Here is an 18804-nt window from a genome sequence, read left to right on the forward strand (position 1 = left end):
CTTTCGCTTAGGTCATGATCTCGCGGTTCGTGGGTTCGAGCCCCGCGTCGGGCTCTGTGCTGACTGCCAGCTCAGAGCCTGGAGCCTGTTTNCTGGGGAGTAGTCTGGTAGTATTTCTCAAAGTTGTATTATACAGACCCTTCAGCCTAGAAATTCTGATTCTTGGAATTTAGCAGTTGTTATACATATACAAAATGACATATGTGTAAGGATATTTATTTAGTATGATTTATAATAGCAGAAGGTTGGGAGCATCTTCATATTTTATCAATAGACAATAATTATGATACATGTGTAAAGCGGGGTATTAATAAACAGCCTTAAAAAATGAGGTGTTCTAGGGGCACCTGGGTGGCTCAGTCAGTTAAGCATCCGACTCGATACTAGTTCAGGTTGTGGTCTCGTGGTCATGAGATCAAGGCCCCTTAGGGTTTTGTGCTAAGCGTGTAGTCTGCTAGGGATTTTCTCTTTCTTCTCTCTCTCTTCCCCTTCCCCACTGGTATGTGTGCATGCTCTCTCTTAAAATAAATAAACTTTAAAAAAAAAATGAGGTGTTTTGTGTCTAGAGATAAGGAACAGATCACCAAATCATATTAAGTGATAAAATCAAGATGTCTATTTTTATGCACACGTTTTTTTGTTTTGTTTTAAATGTTTTTATTTATTTCTGAGAGAGAGAGAGACAGCATGAGCAGGGGAGGGCCAGAGAGAGAGGGAGACACAGAATCTGAAGCAGGCACCAGGCTCTAAGCTAGCTGTCAGCACAGAGCCCGATGTGGGGCTCGAACCCACCAACTGTGAGATCAGGACCTGAGTCGAGATCGGACGCTTTACCGACTAAGCCACCCAGGCACCCCTGCACACACATTTTTAATATATATAGGGATACCTATCTAGGGGGCAAAGGTGGGCGGGAGAATTTCTTTTCATTTGCATATGCCTGTGCCTCTTGCATTTTGTACCATGAACCTATATTACCAGTTTGAAATGTTTTACATGGTTTTTATAAGGCAGCAGCATTTGAACAATTGCTATTTTTTTGTCCCATTCCATTGCTTCTCACCGTGGGTCAGGTGGAGCTGCCCATTCAGTAAGCACGAAACATGCTCTCATCATGGATGAAGTAGATGGCATGGCAGGAAATGAGGACAGGGGAGGAATTCAGGTAAGAAAACACTGTTTTTGTAGTTTGTTTTTACTGTTGATTTTTAGTTTTTTTAAAAAAATTTAAAGAACTAATTACACTCTGATACTTACAGTAATTAAAAGTGTGGTGCTGAGGTTTTCAAAACCTAAAGTAATATACATTGTGTAGTATTTTGTTTTTTTAAAATAATTATTTTTATGGTGCCAATTTGCCTTTCAGGAATTAATTGGTCTGATAAAACATACAAAAATTCCTATTATTTGTATGTGCAATGATAGAAATCATCCCAAGATTCGTTCTTTGGTTCATTATTGTTTTGATCTTCGTTTTCAAAGACCTCGAGTTGAACAGATTAAGGTACGATGATGATGTAATTTTTTCCCCCATCACACCAGCCTTCTTATTTTTTGGTCGGTTTTTAAAAGTACCTGGTAAATATTTTAAAAGTGCCTGATTATATGAGTTAAAAAAATGATTTAAGATTTCTCTTTTTAAATTTCAGGGTGCTATGATGTCTATTGCATTTAAAGAGGGTTTAAAGATTCCCCCTCCAGCTATGAATGAAATAATTTTGGGAGCCAATCAAGATATCAGACAGGTAAATTAAATATATATTATATAACAGTTGCTGATTCTTTTGAGTTAATGCCTTCAACTTTTCAGGGAGGAGGAGTGGCATTGTTTTCTCACTTTGACCATGTCTTATTTCTGATTTCTTTTAGGTTTTACACAATCTGAGTATGTGGTGTGCACGAAGTAAGGCACTAACCTATGACCAGGCCAAGGCTGATTCTCACAGAGCAAAAAAGGATATCAGACTGGTAAGATAAATTTCCATTTCTTAAGTATGTTTCTCAAGCTAAAGCATTTCTTCTTCTGCTTATATTAACTTAATAGTTATTATAGTTCCTTGACACACCTCTAGAACCTATTAATATTTATAATAAGAAAGACAGCTAAAAGTTTCCAATTCAGATAAACTTTTCCTCAAGGACTACTAGCATATATTGTAAATTATGAGAAATGGAAGTTTTAAAATTATAAAATGGCCTTTTCAGAGTCCCTTATGTATGGACTTCATGTTTTGAAGTTTTGGAACTATTCAGAATAATTTGTTTCATACGGTTTATAATTTAATACCCTCTCTGAAACTAGACTGTATCAATTATTCTACTTCATGTAGTCAGTAGTCAGAATTTATTATTACAGCTAGAGCAGTGATTAAACAGTGTTTTTAACCCCCTCTCTCCCTCTTCTGTTTTTAATCAATAACATTGTTTAAGAGCTGTTTTAAATGGTTCATAGCAAAATTAAATGCACGGTACAAAGACTTCCCTTATATCTCCTGCCCTCAGACTCATACCACCTCTCCCACTGTCAACATGCCCCATCAGAGTGGTACATTTCTTACAGCTGAACCTGTACTGATACATCATTATTACCCAAAGTCCATAGTTTTACATTAGGGTTCCTTCACTTTTGATGTACCTTCCATGGGTTTTGAGAAATGTATCAGAGCTTGTATCTACCATTAAAGTATCACAGAATACTTCCACTGCCCTAAAAATACTCTATACTCTGCCTGTTCATCCATCCCTTGCCTCAACCCCTGACAATCACTAATCTTGTTATTATCTCTATAGTTTCATCTTTTTCAGAATGTCATATAGTTGGAATTATACAGTGTATATAGTCTTACAGACTGGCTTCTTTCAACTAGTAACATGGATTTAAGGTTTCTCCATATCTTTTCATGGCCTTTTGTTTGTGCTGAATAATATTCCACTATTCCAGTGTCTGTATGTATCATCGTTTATTCACTTAATTGAAAGACATCTGGATTGCCTCCAAACTTTTAGTTATAACTAAAGCTGCTGTAAAGATCCATGTGCAGGTTTTTTTGTGTAGTAGGTTTTTAATTCATTTGGATAAATACCAAGGAGCACAACTGCTGGATGGTATAGTAAGAGTATATTTACTTTTATAAGTAAAAAGATTGCCAATCTGTCTTATATGTGACTATACCATTTTGCATTACTACTAGCAATAAATGAGAGTTCCTGTTGCTCCATATCTTTGCCACCATTTGATGTTGTCAGTATTTTAGGCATTGGCCATTTTGCTAGGTGTGTCCCTCCCTTTTTTTAGGGCCCATTTGATGTTGCCCGGAAAGTGTTTGCAGCTGGAGAGGAGACTGCTCATATGTCGCTTATGGACAAGTCAGATCTCTTTTTCCATGATTATTCAATAGCACCCCTCTTTGTCCAGGAGAACTACGTACATGTGAAGCCTGTAGCTGCAGGGTGAGTGTTCAGAGCTAGTGAGGGGTAGAATTCATACCCTCCAGATACCTGGGAGAGAGGGGTCTGAAGTATGGACAGTGCTGTAATCCAGACTGGTTTATTTCTGCAGGGGTGACATGAAAAAGCATTTGATGCTTTTAAGCAGAGCAGCAGATAGCATATGTGATGGTGACCTAGTGGACCGCCAGATCCGGAGTAAGCAAAACTGGAGTCTTTTGCCCACGCAGGTAAGCACAGGGCTGTCCTTAAAATGCTGACTCTTCTTTAGTTAAAGAGAACAAAGCAGCTTTCAGCTCCTGCAGTTACTTGAAATACCATATAAACATTATGGCGCTTATGGCAAAAATAGCCTATTATCAATTAAAATACTCTGTGGTCACTATTGTCTATTTCGTCAAATAAAAATAGCCCTATTTTTCAGTGTTTCAAAATGTTTTTATATAAATGGACCTATAGAAATAGGAACATAAGATTCTGGTCATAAATAAGATGTTAGTCAAAAGTTCTATTTGCTCTCTTTTTACCCTAAGAATCTATTTATTTTTTCTCATTCTTGGCTCTCCCAGATGGTTTCTAAGTAGCTCCTACTTACAGTAGGATAGCCAGGGTAGGTCAGCCACTTTTCTGATACGTAAATTCTTTTTCTTTTTCTTTCTTCTTTTTCTTTTTTTTTTTTTTAAATGTTTACTTATTTTTGAAAGAGTGCAAGCTGGGGAAGGGCAGAGGGGGATAGAGGATCCCAAGTGGGCTCTGCGCTGACAGCAGCGAGCTGGATGTGGGGCTCAAACTCACCTGAGCTGAAGTTGGACGCTCAACTGACTGAGCCACCCAGGGGTCCCTGATATGTGAATTTTCTCTGATTTTCTTCTTCATTGCCGATAAGGCAGCTTTATATTCAGTATGTTATCTAGGTTGGTAGCTTCTACTCAGAACAGAATTTTGCAAACTGTCATAATTAAGAGTGTTATTTGTTGCTTTGCATATTTGTACTGTGTTATTGGCCTGAGTAATAATAATCAAGGGACTTCCGGAAGGCCTACTCTTCTCTTAATTCAACCTATACATTATCTGAAAACAGTTTTTAGTAAAACAATATTCATTCTGGATATAAAGAATCCCTTTTCTTAATGTTTTAAAAGTGTTCATTTTTTTAAAAGTTCATTTATTTTGAGAGAGTGAGCATGGGCAGAGAGAGAGAGAGAGAGAGAGAAAGAAAGAGAGAGAGGGAGAAAGGGAGGAAAAACCCAAGCAGCCTTCACACCGATAGTGTGGAGCCTGACACGGGATTCCCATCTCACAAACTGAGTTCATGACCTCAGCTGAAATTAAGAGTCAGACACTTAACTGACTGAGCCACCCAGGTGCCCCCAAAGTGTTGATTTTTTAAACTAATAATTGTACCTTTAAGATTTTATCCTCAAGAAATAATTTTAAACATAGGAAAAGCTAAATGTACAAAAATATTGCATTAGTTTTTATAGCATAAGAAATTGGAGAAAACCTCCATGTCCAGCAATAGGAGAATGATAATTATGGTTAATACTCTTGATGGAACATTATATAGTCCTTATAATTATTTATAAAGATTGTCTAGTATGAAAAAATGCTTATGAGAGAATGTTACTAAAATAAAGCAGGATACAAAATTTATGTATAATTCCAACTTTAAAAGTATGAGCCCTGGGTCTAGTAGATATTCAAGGATACCTTTTAAAAATATTCATGGGGCGCCTGGGTGGCTTAGTCGGTTAAGCGTCCGACTTTCGCTTAGGTCATGATCTCACGGTTTGTGGGTTCGAGCCCCGCGTCGGGCTCTGTGCTGACTGCCAGCTCAGAGCCTGGAGCCTATTTCAGAGTCTGTATCTCCCTCTTTCTCTGACCCTCCCCTGCTCACGCTGTCTCTCTCTCTCTCTCCCCTAGAAATAAATTTGAAAAATATTAAAAAAAAAATACTCTATTCAATTTTCCATGTTTTGATTCACCTGTGCTATCAGTAGTTTATGTTAAGGATAATCACATTCCTCTTAAAGTCTTTTCTGTGACGTTGACACAATGAAGTAACTGGTATGTTGGGATCAGTTGTTTGAGAAGCCTGAACTGACAAGATGATCTCTCTGAGGACCGTAACATGTTTTGGACCAATCTGTTGTTCTCTCTGGGAGAAGTTTGCCATACGAACAGATAAGATACAGAGGGGAAGAGTGTGACGCCCTGGAAGTAGGTACTTGGGACAGTGTTGCTTCATTTGCCAGACACTCCTTGGAAGCCAGCAGCTGTGTAGGAAGCTTTGTACCAAGTTCAGATTATGAATGGCATTTTCTTTTCTTTTCAGGCCATTTATGCCAGTGTTCTTCCTGGAGAGTTAATGAGGGGGTACATGACCCAGTTTCCTACCTTCCCAAGCTGGTTGGGGAAGTACTCTTCTGCTGGCAAACATGATCGTATTGTACAGGACCTAGCACTGCACATGGGTCTCAGGTAAGTACTGAGTACTGTTACTCCGTGTCTCCATGATTACTCCATGGTTTATCGGTGTAGCACATTTAGCCTTTATCTACGGAAGATAACATAAGCAAAAGATAATGGATTTAGGTTATTTTACTATAACTAGATAAATGATCCTGGATAAGTTCCTTATATTTTGTGGGCCCAAGTTTTATTATCTATAATCAGTATAACAATTGTTTTATCACTTAAAAGGATACTTTGGAATTTAAGCCCAGATGGTAAGATGTGCTATAACTTTAAGAATTTTAAAAGCTCTGTAAATCTGAGGTAATGTTACTATTTATTATTGTGACTCTGCTTATTACTAGTAGGCGTACATAATGTCTCAGCTTCCAAATAATTTAATAGGGACAAGGGGACTGTTTAAATAAATGAACTAATTTTTACCTACCCTAATACAAAGCTGACCTGGTCATTTAGGATAGGGGATACAGTTTAGCATATTACAACAGGAGGCAGACATACAGATGATTGAAAACCAAAACCAGTGTGTTTGGAGAAGTTTAATGAAGTTCAAAAATTCGTAACTTGTTTTGTTAAAGTTTAGAAATGTGGAAAATGTATAGGCACACAAATATTAAGTGAACCTTAGGAATTCATTTGTAACCATGAAGAACCACTTGAGCAGTCTTCTCTTTCTGATCTCCGGAGAGAATATTAACATTGGTCCACTTTTGTTTTGTAAGTTTACTTTGAGAGAGGGAGAGGGAGAAAAGAAGGAGAGAACAGGAAGGGCAGAGAGAGAGAGGGAGAGAGAATCCCAGGCAGTCTCACACTGATATGGGGCTTGAACTCATGAACTATAAGATCAGGACCTGAGCCAAAAACAAGATTGGAATGCCTAACTGAGCCACCCAGGTGCCCCCATATTGGCTCACTCTTAACTTTTGTTTGAAGTTGAGCTGAAATAGTTCCTTTCTTCAGTTTTTGTAAAATTCTATGTTCCCTCTTTTTAGCCTTGGCATGGGTCTTTTTTTTTTTTTTTTGCTGCTCTTCATTTAGTTTCCTATTTCTCCTGTAACAAATTACCAAAACTTAATGGTTTAAAATAATACAAATTTATTCCTACCTTAAGTTGGGAAATTTGTTAGGGCACCTGGGTGGCTCAGTAGATTGAGCATCCAGCTCTTGATTTTGGCTCAGGTCAGAGTGTTGGGCTCTGCACAGGCAGTGGGGGGTCTGCTTGGGATTCTCTCTCCTCCACCCCGTTCTGTCCCTCCCCTACTCTTGCTCTCTCTCAAAAATAAACAAACATTAAAAAATTAAAAAGATGAGAAGTTTGTCCTCAGTTATCTGAGGCCCATTGGGCAGGCCCAATGTACTTAACAAACATCTTTACAAAAAGAAAACGGAGCAGTGTCAAGTCAGAGAGAAAAGACATTTTTAAGATGGTACGTTGCTGGCTTTGAAGATGGGAAGAGGGACATGAGCCAAGGGATGTCAGCGGCCTCTCAAAACTGGAGAGGGCTGTTTTCCCCACTGCTCTTCTCTTTGATCAAGTGAGGGGCCCAGCTCTCAGTTCTTTTCCTACTCCCTGCCCTCTGCTTTTTAAAGGTGATACATCCCTGTGCCCTGGGGGTGTCTTTAATGCTCCCACCATGTTCATGTAGATTGTGAGCACAGGACTTCCATTTTGTTTTGTGGCTGTGCTTTTTGTATGTCTGTCCCCTTCTCCCATTAGATCGAACGTTTCTGGTGGTAGGAACTGGGGCTTTACCCATCCAGGAGATAAAATTGCTCAATAAATGTTTCTTAATGAATCATATACAGGACATTGTCATCATCAAAGACACCTGTCGTGCATTTCACAGTTTTTAAAGTAAATTAGAACCTTTCTATTTACCCTGATTAAGTCATTGAACTTTTATAGATCTCAGTTTCTCTTAATAAAATCGCACTTCCATTTTTCATTAGTTCTTATTGGGGTTATAGATGCGTTTGAGAATCTGAAAGCTCTTTGATCTTTATTACCCCCAAATGCACTAATGTTCAAATAATGTTAGGGGAATTGCAGACTTCTGAGGTTATGAACCCTTGATTTAGGAACATTAGATGATACCTTTAGACTTTTTCAGTTATTTCTGTGATTTTTAGTAGAAGGTAACAGTAATCTAACAAATGTAAGAAAATACTTTTGGAAAAGTTTTCATGATTTTCTTAGGCACTGGGGCTTATGGGCCCATATTTGTCTTCTAACTAGTGTGCTTGGTTACGGAAGACTGAATCTAGAGGAAATGGGTGAGTTTTATTATTGAGTTTTTGGGGGCACCTAGGTGGCTCAGTTGGTTGAGCGTCCAACTCTTGATTTCGAGTCAGGTCATGATTCATTGGTTTGTGAGATGGAGCCCCATGTCAGGCTTCATGCTGACAGCACAGAGCCAGCTTGGGATTCTCTTTCTCTGCCCCCTCCCTTTCTCTCTAAATAAATAAACTTAAGAAAAAATAGGAGATTTTGGGATTCTTTGACTAGGTAGTAAAGCAGTTGTGGGACAAGGTTCTAGATTTCTGATCAAGAGAACTGTGTGGATTCTTGTGATTCAGACTCAGTTACCTAAAAGCAAGGGCAGGACCCAGTAGTAATTTTTAAATTTTTATGGGTTTTGAAGCCCAACCGTTTTTGAGGTTTCTTGTTTGAAATTTGCATACATATGATTGCCTGGTTTGATGATGGAGGCAGCTGGGTTGGAAAGATTTAGATTGGTCACATTTTGTTTTGTTCAGCTATTTTCTGTCTTTGAGTGACAGTATTTGAGAGAGAGAAACTGTCATTTCATGATAACATTGTAGTTCTCAGGAAATCAGAGACTTTATGCCAAAGCCTTCCCCTCACCAGTGTGGACCACCTTGTGATTCTACAGGGACATTTTTTGCAGTTTTATTAGTTTTGGGGAAACCTTGCTCTAAAACTAAGGATTTCAGAGTAACAGTACAGTATGAGGAAATATGAGGGAAACATTCCTTTTTTTTTTTTTTTTTTTTTTTTTTTTTTTTTTTTTTTTTTTTTTTTTATTTTTTTTNTGAAATAGGCTCCAGGCTCTGAGCTGGCAGTCAGCACAGAGCCCGACGCGGGGCTCGAACCCACGAACCGCGAGATCATGACCTGAGCGAAAGTCGGACACTCAACCGACTAAGCCACCCAGGCGCCCCTGAGGGAAACATTCCTATGTAATCTTTCATGTTATAATCAGAGATCAAAAGGTGCTACAGACCCTTATGTAGGAAGTAACAGTGGCACTTGGTAGGAAATCTCCCTGCCTTTTACTGATGCATTTAATATTTGGAACTGGGAATGCGCAATCTTTGACTATAATAAGTATGAGCACATAGAAATGTTGTTGCCTAGGCCTTAAGAGTAGGTTGGAAGTAGAACCTGCTTTTTGTTATTCATTCACTGATTCAGATAAGTAGTTATGGCGTTGGTGGTATAGTGGTGAGCATAGCTGCCTTCCAGATAAGTAGTTACGTTTCCTTTGAGCACACTGGTGTGTATCCATTACCCTGATGGAGTGCTGGGCTTTCCCTATACCGGCTGTTAAATAGTAGACATTACATTGGGCATTTTTAAAAGTGAATTGAACTCCCGCACCTTATGACGTGAGTTGGTGGTGGTTTGCCATTGACTATACGTGTGTCTCTTTTGTTTTGGTTTAAGAACTTATTCCAGCAAAAGGACTGTAAACATGGATTATCTGTCACATATAAGGGATGCACTTGTACAGCCCTTGATCTCCCAAGGGGTAGAAGGAGTACAGGACGTTATCGCTCTTATGGACACATACTATTTGATGAAAGAAGACTTTGAGAATATCATGGAAATTAGCAGCTGGGGAGGCAAACCTAGTCTCTTCTCCAAGCTGGATCCCAAGGTAAATTGTGTAATCCACTTGTTCTCCATCACTTTCTGATTACCAGGCTTGTACTAGGACTATTTCAGAGATGTTGTAGGTACTTTAAAAAGGTTTAATTTTTTTTCTCCTTAAATGTCTCTTGCTTCTTATGGCCAATGCTTTCCAAAGATACTATTTGAGTACAGTATTAAGAATGGACTTCTGGATTTGACCTTGAAATTTGTAGTTTTGTCATTGCTTTATGCAGAGTGGAAAAGTAAGACATGAAATCTGAGAGGCAAATATAAATGTATTCCCTCTAAGGGGAGGTAGATGAGCCTGGGGAAGTAGTAAGGTGGTGGTAATACATTGTGAAAAGAAAGAAGTGTTTATTGACTGAGGATTTTTATACTTTTTCTCAGTCTGCCTAATGTATGAATTTAGTATTTATCATAGTTGGACAGTCTGTCATGTAATAAGGTCTTTTGTTTTTTTTTGTTTTGTTTTTTGTATAATGGGCATGAAAAAACCAGTGACAAAGTTACACTCTTGTGCCTGTTTCTTGGTGCTGTTTTTTTTATTTATTTTTTTTTTTAATTTTTTTTTTATAAATGTTTTATTTATTTCTAGGAGAGAGACAGCATGAGTAGGGGAGGGTCAGAGAGAGAGGGAGTCACAGACTCTGAAACAGGCTCCAGGCTCTGAGCTGGCAGTCAGCACAGAGCCCGACGCGGGGCTCGAACCCACGAACCGTGAGATCATGACCTAAGCAAAAGTCGGACGCTTAACCAACTAAGCCACCCAGGCGCCCCTTCTTGGTGCTGTTTTAGAAGACCTATTCCATGTGGCTTGCCTTCTCCAGAATTTTGATCTGACTTTATGGTTATGAGTTAATTCTCACAAGAGATCTCCATTGTTAGAATTCAAGGAGTAATTCTACAGTCATGTTTAGAAGCTTCAAGTTAAGACTTTTCAAGTTACTTAGTATTTTGAAGTAACCACTATCATGATGGTAAATTTATGTATTTTGTGATAAAGGCCAACTTGTACCTTATTGTAAGTCTTTTTTGATTTATTGATTCACCATGCTTCTCACTTTGTAGAACTGTGGAATGCACTGAACAAGCAAAAATGTTACAGTTCTTTTTTTTTTTTTTCCTTCCTAATGGTCCCAAATACTGGTTCTTATTTTCTTGAGTTATAGGCTCTATTAAGAATGTCATGAAAAATATGGGACTTCTCTATAGAAAAATGTGTATACATACACTTACATGAACTTACATAAATATTTTGCAGCATCCATTAGGGATCTGGCAGGGTCTCGCCAAACCGTTCATTTTTTTATTTAAAAAGAATTTTTTTAATGTTTTTTTTTTTTAATGTTTTATTTATTTCTAGGAGAGAGAGAGAGAGAGACAGCGTGAGCAGGGGAAGGTCAGAGAGAGAGGGAGTCACAGACTGAAACAGGCTCCAGGCTCTGAGCTGGCAGTCAGCACAGAGCCCGACGCGGGGCTCGAACCCACGAACCGCGAGATCATGACCTAAGCGAAAGTCGAATGCTTAACCAACTAAGCCACCCAGGCGCCCCATTAATGTTTTATTTCTGAGAGAGAGACAGCATTAGATAGTGTGAGCAGGGGAGGGTTAGAGAGAGAGAGGGAGACACAGAATCTGAAACAGGCTCCAGGCTCTGAGCTAGCTGTCAGCCCAGAGCCCAATGCGGGGCTCAAACCCACGAACCATGAGATCATGACCTGAGCCAAAGTTGGATGCTTAACCGACTGAGCCACCCAGGCGCCCCTCACCAAACTGTTTAAAAGGATTGTTGGGCACTTAGATTTTAAACCGACTCCTTCCATTCCTTTCCTATAGGTGAAAGCAGCCTTCACAAGAACTTATAATAAGGAAGTGCACCTTACTCCATATTCACTTCAGGCAGTGAAGACACCCAGACACAGCACAGGCCCAGCACTGGATTCTGAATACAACGAAGAGTTAAATGAAGATGACTCTCAATCTGATGAGAAAGACCAAGAGTCTGTGGAAACTGATGCAATGATCAAGGTAATATTTTAAGCTGCAGACAGGAAATACCATGATAGTCCCTTAGTAGTTTATTTTTCTTGTGTATAACTTGCTTCTGAAATTATTCAGGGCCTATTTAAGTTTTATATTCATCACATTGAGTGAGGGTGGAGAAGGTATAGATTTTATTCTTAAAAACAGCTGCTTATAATAGTGGAAGAGCCAGATAGCAAGAAAATAGGCCATCATATTGATCATCATATGCTCTGTTAGAAAAAAAATACCATTTTTATTTGGCCATTGGCATGTGCTTTACCCTAGACACAGATTTTTACAGCTTAATCAAGAAAAACATTTTCAGTGAAACCATTTCTCCCTTCTGTGTTTTTATGTTTCGCAATAGCCATTGAACTGCCTATAGAAGTTTCCTCAGAATAAAACATCCTTGTATTGTGCTAGAAAAGATTAAAATCATTCATGGCATCAGCCCAGTGTTTACCATTGGCTAAGGCACAGGAATGTAGTCTGTGTTCTTTGCTATCCTTAGTGTGGGTCATTCTTGTCCCTCATTTCTGTTTTGTATATGCAGGGATAGGAAGGTAGCCTTCTCCAGGGTAGTTCTCTAGTCTTGTGTACACATAAGAGGTTGTCTCCCTCTCTCCCCTTCTCAAACTGAACGTGTTTAGATCTCTAATCTGAAACCAAAAGAAAAGGAAGTTCTTTGTTAAAACGTTATCCTATTTGTATCTCCTGCTCATTTTGTCTTTCCTAAATATACCTATGTGCCAAATTCAAGAAACTGCTTGCCTGGGTAACCTATCTTAGTTCTAGATTCTAAATAGCTTTTCCGTAGTTGAGGGCTTTATCCTGCCCTGTTATTGCTTGAAAGTAAGCTCATCAGGGGTAGCAGTAGTTGAATATGTTTACAACCTTTCTTCTTACTAAGTTGCAGGTAAAGATTTGCTTTATTGTAGAAATTAACTTATTGCATTTCCTCATGAATATAGCTATTAACTATTTTGTGCATTCTTCTCTCCCAACAGAAAAAGACAAAATCTTCAAAGCCTTCAAAATCAGAAAAAGATAAGGAGTCCAGAAAAGGAAAAGGAAAAAGTTCAAAGAAATGAAACTGTTTTTCCACTACTGACAGCCATTTTTTACTCACCCTGTTGACCAGTCTAGCTTGTCTAGAGAATGCCTTGTTTTTTCCAAAGGAACCATATTTTAGCATAATGGGGCAACTTGGTAGTCCCATTACAAGTAAATGGTGGTACCGCTAGAAGGATGTAACCAGTAGGCTAACATACACCTCTTATAGAGGTTGATAGGACTGCTTGGGTCCTCCACTGTCCCCTGTCAACTACATGTGGGCTTTGGAGTCAGATTTTAGTTAACAATAATATGCCTGGAGACATTGGTACTAAGGCAACTTTTGTAGGCTTAAGAATTTATCCTAATGGCCTTTATAGGACCAATGCTGATTTTTTTTTTTAAAAAGGTAGCTACTATTATGTGGTGAAATTTTGTAAATAAATCATTAATACAAAACAGTCACCACGTAGAACTGGGTATTCTTTGTACATTGTCAAATATCTTACAAAATATAAATGAGGAATAAAAATGTTCCACCTGATACATGTACAAATTCTTAAGAATGTCATTGTGTACAGTAAAATAGTATGTTGGTATATTACTTACTTTATTAAGTTTGCAAATGATTGGATAAGAAGCTAACTGTATTTCTCACTAACCAGCTGTGTAAAACAGAACTTTGGCAATTAATTCCCAACTTGATCACCTCTATTAAGTGCTAGCTATCTTTCCATTTGTGAATAGCATGTCATGGAAAGGCCTGTTTGGTATTCCTGGAGGATGGCGGCGGAGGGGGGGCGGGGGCTGCAGAAGGATTGCCACATTTTTATCCCTCCACAGTCTCAACTCATCAGGTTCAAACCAGTAGAGTCTAAGTCTCACTCTGGCTTGGGACAAAACGAACCCTCGCTTTTGTTTACTTTGTCTCTGGGAGATCTGGTTTTTGCCCTGTGACAGATTCCACAGATTGTACTAGAATTTTAAATTGTACCTGTAACTGTGCTTATTGAGGAGCTCTGAGGCTGTGGAACTAGCCTGCAGTTTAGTTGCCATTTAAAAATTTTGTCAGTAAACGCTCAGAGGTATGGGCTAAGAGGATTGTACAATTAGGATACTAATCCGTCCCTTTAAGTCATTGACAGTCTTGTTTGGGAGGTGAGACAAAGTTCTTGCGACATTTAAAGTGTATTTACGAGTGTGAAAAATGTTTTTCACATGGACTAAGTTCATTACGGGAATAAAACATTGCCTTAAGGGGCGCCTGGGTGGCTTAGTCGGTTAAGCGTCCGACTTTCGCTTAGGTCATGATCTCGCGGTTCGTGGGTTCGAGCCCCGCGTCGGGCCCTGTGCTGACTGCCAGCTCAGAGCCTGGAGCCTGTTTCAGTCTGTGACTCCCTCTCTCTCTGACCCTCCCCTGCTCACGCTGTCTCTCTCTCTCTCCTAGAAATAAATAAAACATAAAAAAAAAAAAAAAAAACATTGTCTTAAGCTTTGCCCCTCTCTTTGTTAAAGCCCAGCTTGAAATTTCTGCTTCAGTGAAGATATCGTTGGTTGACAGCTGCTTCACCTTACCTGTGGGGTGAGCATGGCTTTCTCACGATTGTTCTTCCACCTCTATTTCTTTTTGTCTGCCTACTTTTTCTTTCCTCCCCAAGAAAGGGAGTATATTCTCCTTGCAGTCAGAAAAGTGAATAGTGTCCTTCACTTGTTTATTATGATTGGCATAATCAGTGTATAACTTTTTTTTAGAATCAGAGATTGTAAATATGCTTTCTAAAACATGAGAATGGCAACATGGATCTGTCGGAGCTACTTGATGCCTCACATCTTTGCTGCAAACTGCATACTTGTTTTGAGATCCTTTGAGGCTTGGCCATTTTGGAAGCTATAACAAACTACTGTGCTTTATCCTTCCTCCTGTTAAGTTTTGGCAGTCCATTATTTGCAGCAGCATTATTTGGCCTCTTGAAGTTACTAACAAGGAGCAGTGACTTATGTACTAGGAGTAGTGTCTTCCTAAATAAGTTCTGGTGTAATTATGCTTATTAGTGAATGTTTAAGGCTCATAACTCCCCAAATATAATGTGCTTTACTTTCACAGATCCCAGGTGCCTATGGCTCTTATTCTAACTTTACAACATCCCTCCAGTGATAATGGGAAAACAAGGAGATGATTGATAGATGGGTTTAATGATAATGACTTCTATCACTTAGTAAAGCATTGGCTTTACTTGGCCTATTCTCTAGCCAGCATTTGTGGGAGCAAGAAAGGATCATAATGTTGGAGGCATCATGCATGTGGATACTTAGATGCAATAAAACATTACTGGCACTTTGGGGTCTACCATACGCTCGTAGGTGTCACTAGGTACCTTTGTAATGCTCGGGATGCTGGTGCCTGTATTGTAAAATCCTATCATCTGAAACATTCAAAGTGAGGCTACATTTCTGCCAGCTACTCAGACTTTGGTGACATTGGCCTTGAGTGGCAGGGAAGGATATACTGTTGTAGGAAAAATATGGGGTGTGTGAAAAATATGGGGTGTGTGTGATAACAAAGAGGGAAGATTCTGTATAATGTATGTTTTCAGGAGAAGTCATATGATTTAATTTTGTGAAAGGAATTCCACAGTATGCTATGAAGTATAATGACTCAGGAGATAGACAGATAGATAAAAGCTTATGGTTTATTATAGTTTCATTCTTTCAAATTGGTGTTTTTAGTCTAAGACTGATTCTGCTAAATAGGCTTGATTTTGTTAAGTTTCTCATTTCATACTTTTAACTGATACATGTGCTGCCCACACTTCATGATGTGCTGCAAAGCTATCTTTTTCTTCCTTAATCCAGGAAAACATTACAAATATCTAGTCAACAATTTTATTTTAAAGGAAATATTTCAAAATATAAAAGTTATTAAAAAGTTGAATATTTACAGTTATGTCATAGGTTACTATTAACAGTGCAGAGAATATGTAAGTCTTTGAAGAGGAACTATACAAAGTATAATAAACATCAAGGTTATATGTCACTGTTTTGCCACTCTACAATGGCAGTTGTACAATATCTGTGACCTGGAGAATCTTTCTTTTTTCTGTATCCAGCAACCACACAGCCTCCTATGGAAAAATGCTATCTTTCCAGGAACATTTTATCTAGAAAAGATAAAAAAATCCCACATGTCTTTAGAAGCATTTCAGATAACTGCGGTACATAGTAATAAAGCTATACCAAAGAAGTTTTTGCTTGTTTCTGGAATGTGGAGCAAGATGACCATATTGAAGTTAGCAACCTCTGGTCTATAATCAGTATTGAGTTTAAATGTTGGCCTTGACTAAAATTGCACAGGCAAGCTGTTGAACTATTATTATAAAGTGAGGGTGCTAATAATAGCAGCTTTACTCAGAAGAAGGGGAAATGCAATGTAAGTGCTCAGCAATCTGTGAAGACTTTCCTGAAATGAAATAGTTGTTAGTGGTTCCTTGTCTAAAAGGAGTCCATGAATATTCACTTCAACCAATATTTATTGTATGATAAGACATTTATAGTGACTTTTTCAAAAGATGGTGCACAATCATAACTTACTAAAGCATATATACAGGTATTTATGAACCATGGTCTAAGGCTCTGCTTTAATGCAGGGATAGTGTCTGGAGAGAGTCAACGTAGGATTATTAAAAATGTAAGCAATGTCCTAATCTGGCAGAATTGCAGATTATCCTCTCGCAGATAATAGTTATAAACCTGAGACAGACTATTCAAAGGCATTGGAGAGCAACCAAAAGCTGGTATAAATTGGAAAGGTGTCACTCTTGAAAGAAGAGAAGTCTACTGGGTAAGATTTATCTTTATATGCCTTTGCCCCTGAGGTTAAGTCCGTGAGATGACAGTAAAATCATAGTCTTACTAGCTTGTAGAGTTTAGAGAACAGAATTTGGGCCTGCCAGAACTACTGAAATGTGGGGGAGAATATCCTGAAAAGAGCATTGCCACCAAATCTGCTTATTAATGCCATGTAAACCCTTGAACTTCACAGGCTTGGAAGAGACTCTTTAATGCTGGACTGAAAGCACAGTTCCATGTTGTGGGGAATGCCATGTGTTAGAAAATTGAGGACTACTACTAGGATCTGAGGTCCTCAGTACTCTGATGGTAAAGAATGGAATTCCACCAACAAACACGCTGGACAAAGCCACTGAGCCTTATGTGAGATTGCAGTTCTAACCAATTGCAGCCTTGTGAGACCCTGAACAGAGTCTCTCTGCTAAACCATGCCTATCCTACTGACCCACAAAAATTATAAGATAGGTTCTGGCTCAAGATGGCAATGTAGGAAGATCCTCAACCACCCCTCCCACAAACACAGTCAATGTACAGCTACATATGGAAGAAGTCCTCTGAAAGGAATTGAGTCCTACACATCAGGTGAATAAGAAAAAACCCACATCAAACTGGGTAGGAGAGGGTCAGAAAATCTTGGCATTAAACCCCATCCCCAGCATAATGACACACAACCAGGATGTAACTCACAGTTACCAGCTTTTTCCCTGAAGAGTGAAGGGTTTGGGCCCTATGTTTGGTGCCCTCGCTTTTAAGATCTCCACACTAGAGACGGGCCTCCAAAACATCTAGCTCTAAAAGGCAATGAGGCTTGTATCCACGAGACCTACAAGGACATGGCAAACTAAGAAAACAGTCCAAAATAAGATCACATAGGGGCGCCTGGGTGGCTTAGTCGGTTAAGCGTCCGACTTTTGCTTAGGTCATGATCTCGCTGTTCTTGGGTTCGAGCCCCGCGTCGGGCTCTGTGCTGACTGCCAGCTCAGAGCCTGGAGCCTGTCTCAGAGTCTGTGACTCCCTCTCTCTCTGACCCTCCCCTGCTCACGCTGTCTCTCTCTCTCTCTCTCCTAGAAATAAAGAAAACGTTAAAAAAAAAAATTAAAAAAAAAAGAAAAAACAAAAAACAAAATAAGATCACATAGACCCACTGTGGCTATCCCCCAGGGCCCAGCACAAAGGCAGCAGACTGAAATGTACCCAGTCTGTCTGAAAAAGGCCATCTTAAAAGCTTTGGCCCAAGGGACAGGCTTCTAATTTAACACATACTTCAGGGCCAACTGCAACACTCTCCAGAGGCTAGCATCTACGTGCTGAGTGAGATCCCCACTTTGGGATACTGACAGGTCTTGGCATACCCTCAGCTACTGGGAGCCACTAGAAACAAAGAAGATAGAGCCAGGGTAGTGTTGAACAATTTGGCTCATTTCATGCATGAGCCCACTCCTTCAAGACTGGGAGACGTGGCTGTTTTAGCTCATGCATGAGCTAAACACAGAGTCAATGAAAATGAAGAAACAGGAATATGTTCCAAACAAAAACCAAAAAGATAAAATGTCAGAAGATGATCTTAACAAAATGGAGATTTTGTTTAATCTCCATTAAGTGATTTACATGATAGTTTACAATAATGGTCATAAAAACAACTCATGAACAAAGTGAAAAAAGTACCAAACAAATCACAGACATGAAGAATATAGTTACTGAACTGGAAAATACAATAGAAAGGTTCAATAACAGACTAAATGAACAGAAAGATCAGTGAACTTGAGGACAGGTCAATGAAACTCATCTAATCAGCACAGCAAAAAGCTCAAATGAAAAAGTGATTATAGCTTAGCTTAAGGGATTTGTGTGATAACATGAAGCCAACCAATATTCACATTATAAGGATCCTAAAAGGAAAGGAAAAAGAGTGAATATTTCCCTAACTTGGAGAAAGAAACAGACATCCGGATCTAGGAAACCCAGAGTTTCAAACGATGAACCCAAAAAGACCCACACTAAGACACATTGTAATTAAATTGCCAAAAGCTAAAGGAGAGAAACAACTTGTTACATTAAA

The 18804-nt window shown here is 38.9% G+C and overlaps 2 protein-coding genes across 3 annotated transcripts in view; one reads left to right on the top strand and one right to left on the bottom strand.

The window, feature by feature from the left end:
• RFC1 (replication factor C subunit 1) overlaps positions 1-13364 on the top strand; it is a 78187-nt gene extending 64823 nt beyond the window's left edge. For both annotated transcript variants that reach the window (XM_077758931.1, XM_077758932.1), the window contains exons 16-25: positions 1074-1165; positions 1367-1504; positions 1650-1745; positions 1870-1968; positions 3296-3450; positions 3560-3677; positions 5783-5928; positions 9611-9824; positions 11658-11849; positions 12854-13364. In XM_077758931.1, the coding sequence (XP_077615057.1) occupies positions 1074-1165; positions 1367-1504; positions 1650-1745; positions 1870-1968; positions 3296-3450; positions 3560-3677; positions 5783-5928; positions 9611-9824; positions 11658-11849; positions 12854-12937 (1334 nt within the window). In that variant the 3' untranslated portion in view covers positions 12938-13364. The remainder of the gene's footprint in view (positions 1-1073; positions 1166-1366; positions 1505-1649; positions 1746-1869; positions 1969-3295; positions 3451-3559; positions 3678-5782; positions 5929-9610; positions 9825-11657; positions 11850-12853) is intronic.
• A 2207-nt stretch (positions 13365-15571) lies between these two features.
• Positions 15572-18804, bottom strand: part of WDR19 (WD repeat domain 19) — a 105518-nt gene continuing 102285 nt past the window's right edge. The window contains exon 37 of the mRNA XM_077758930.1: positions 15572-16057. The gene's annotated coding sequence lies outside the window, so the exon portion shown is untranslated. The remainder of the gene's footprint in view (positions 16058-18804) is intronic.

This window comes from Crocuta crocuta, unplaced genomic scaffold, assembly GCF_008692635.1.
Source record: "Crocuta crocuta isolate KB4526 unplaced genomic scaffold, BGI_CrCroc_1.0 scaffold223, whole genome shotgun sequence".
In the NCBI taxonomy this organism is placed as follows: domain Eukaryota; kingdom Metazoa; phylum Chordata; class Mammalia; order Carnivora; family Hyaenidae; genus Crocuta; species Crocuta crocuta.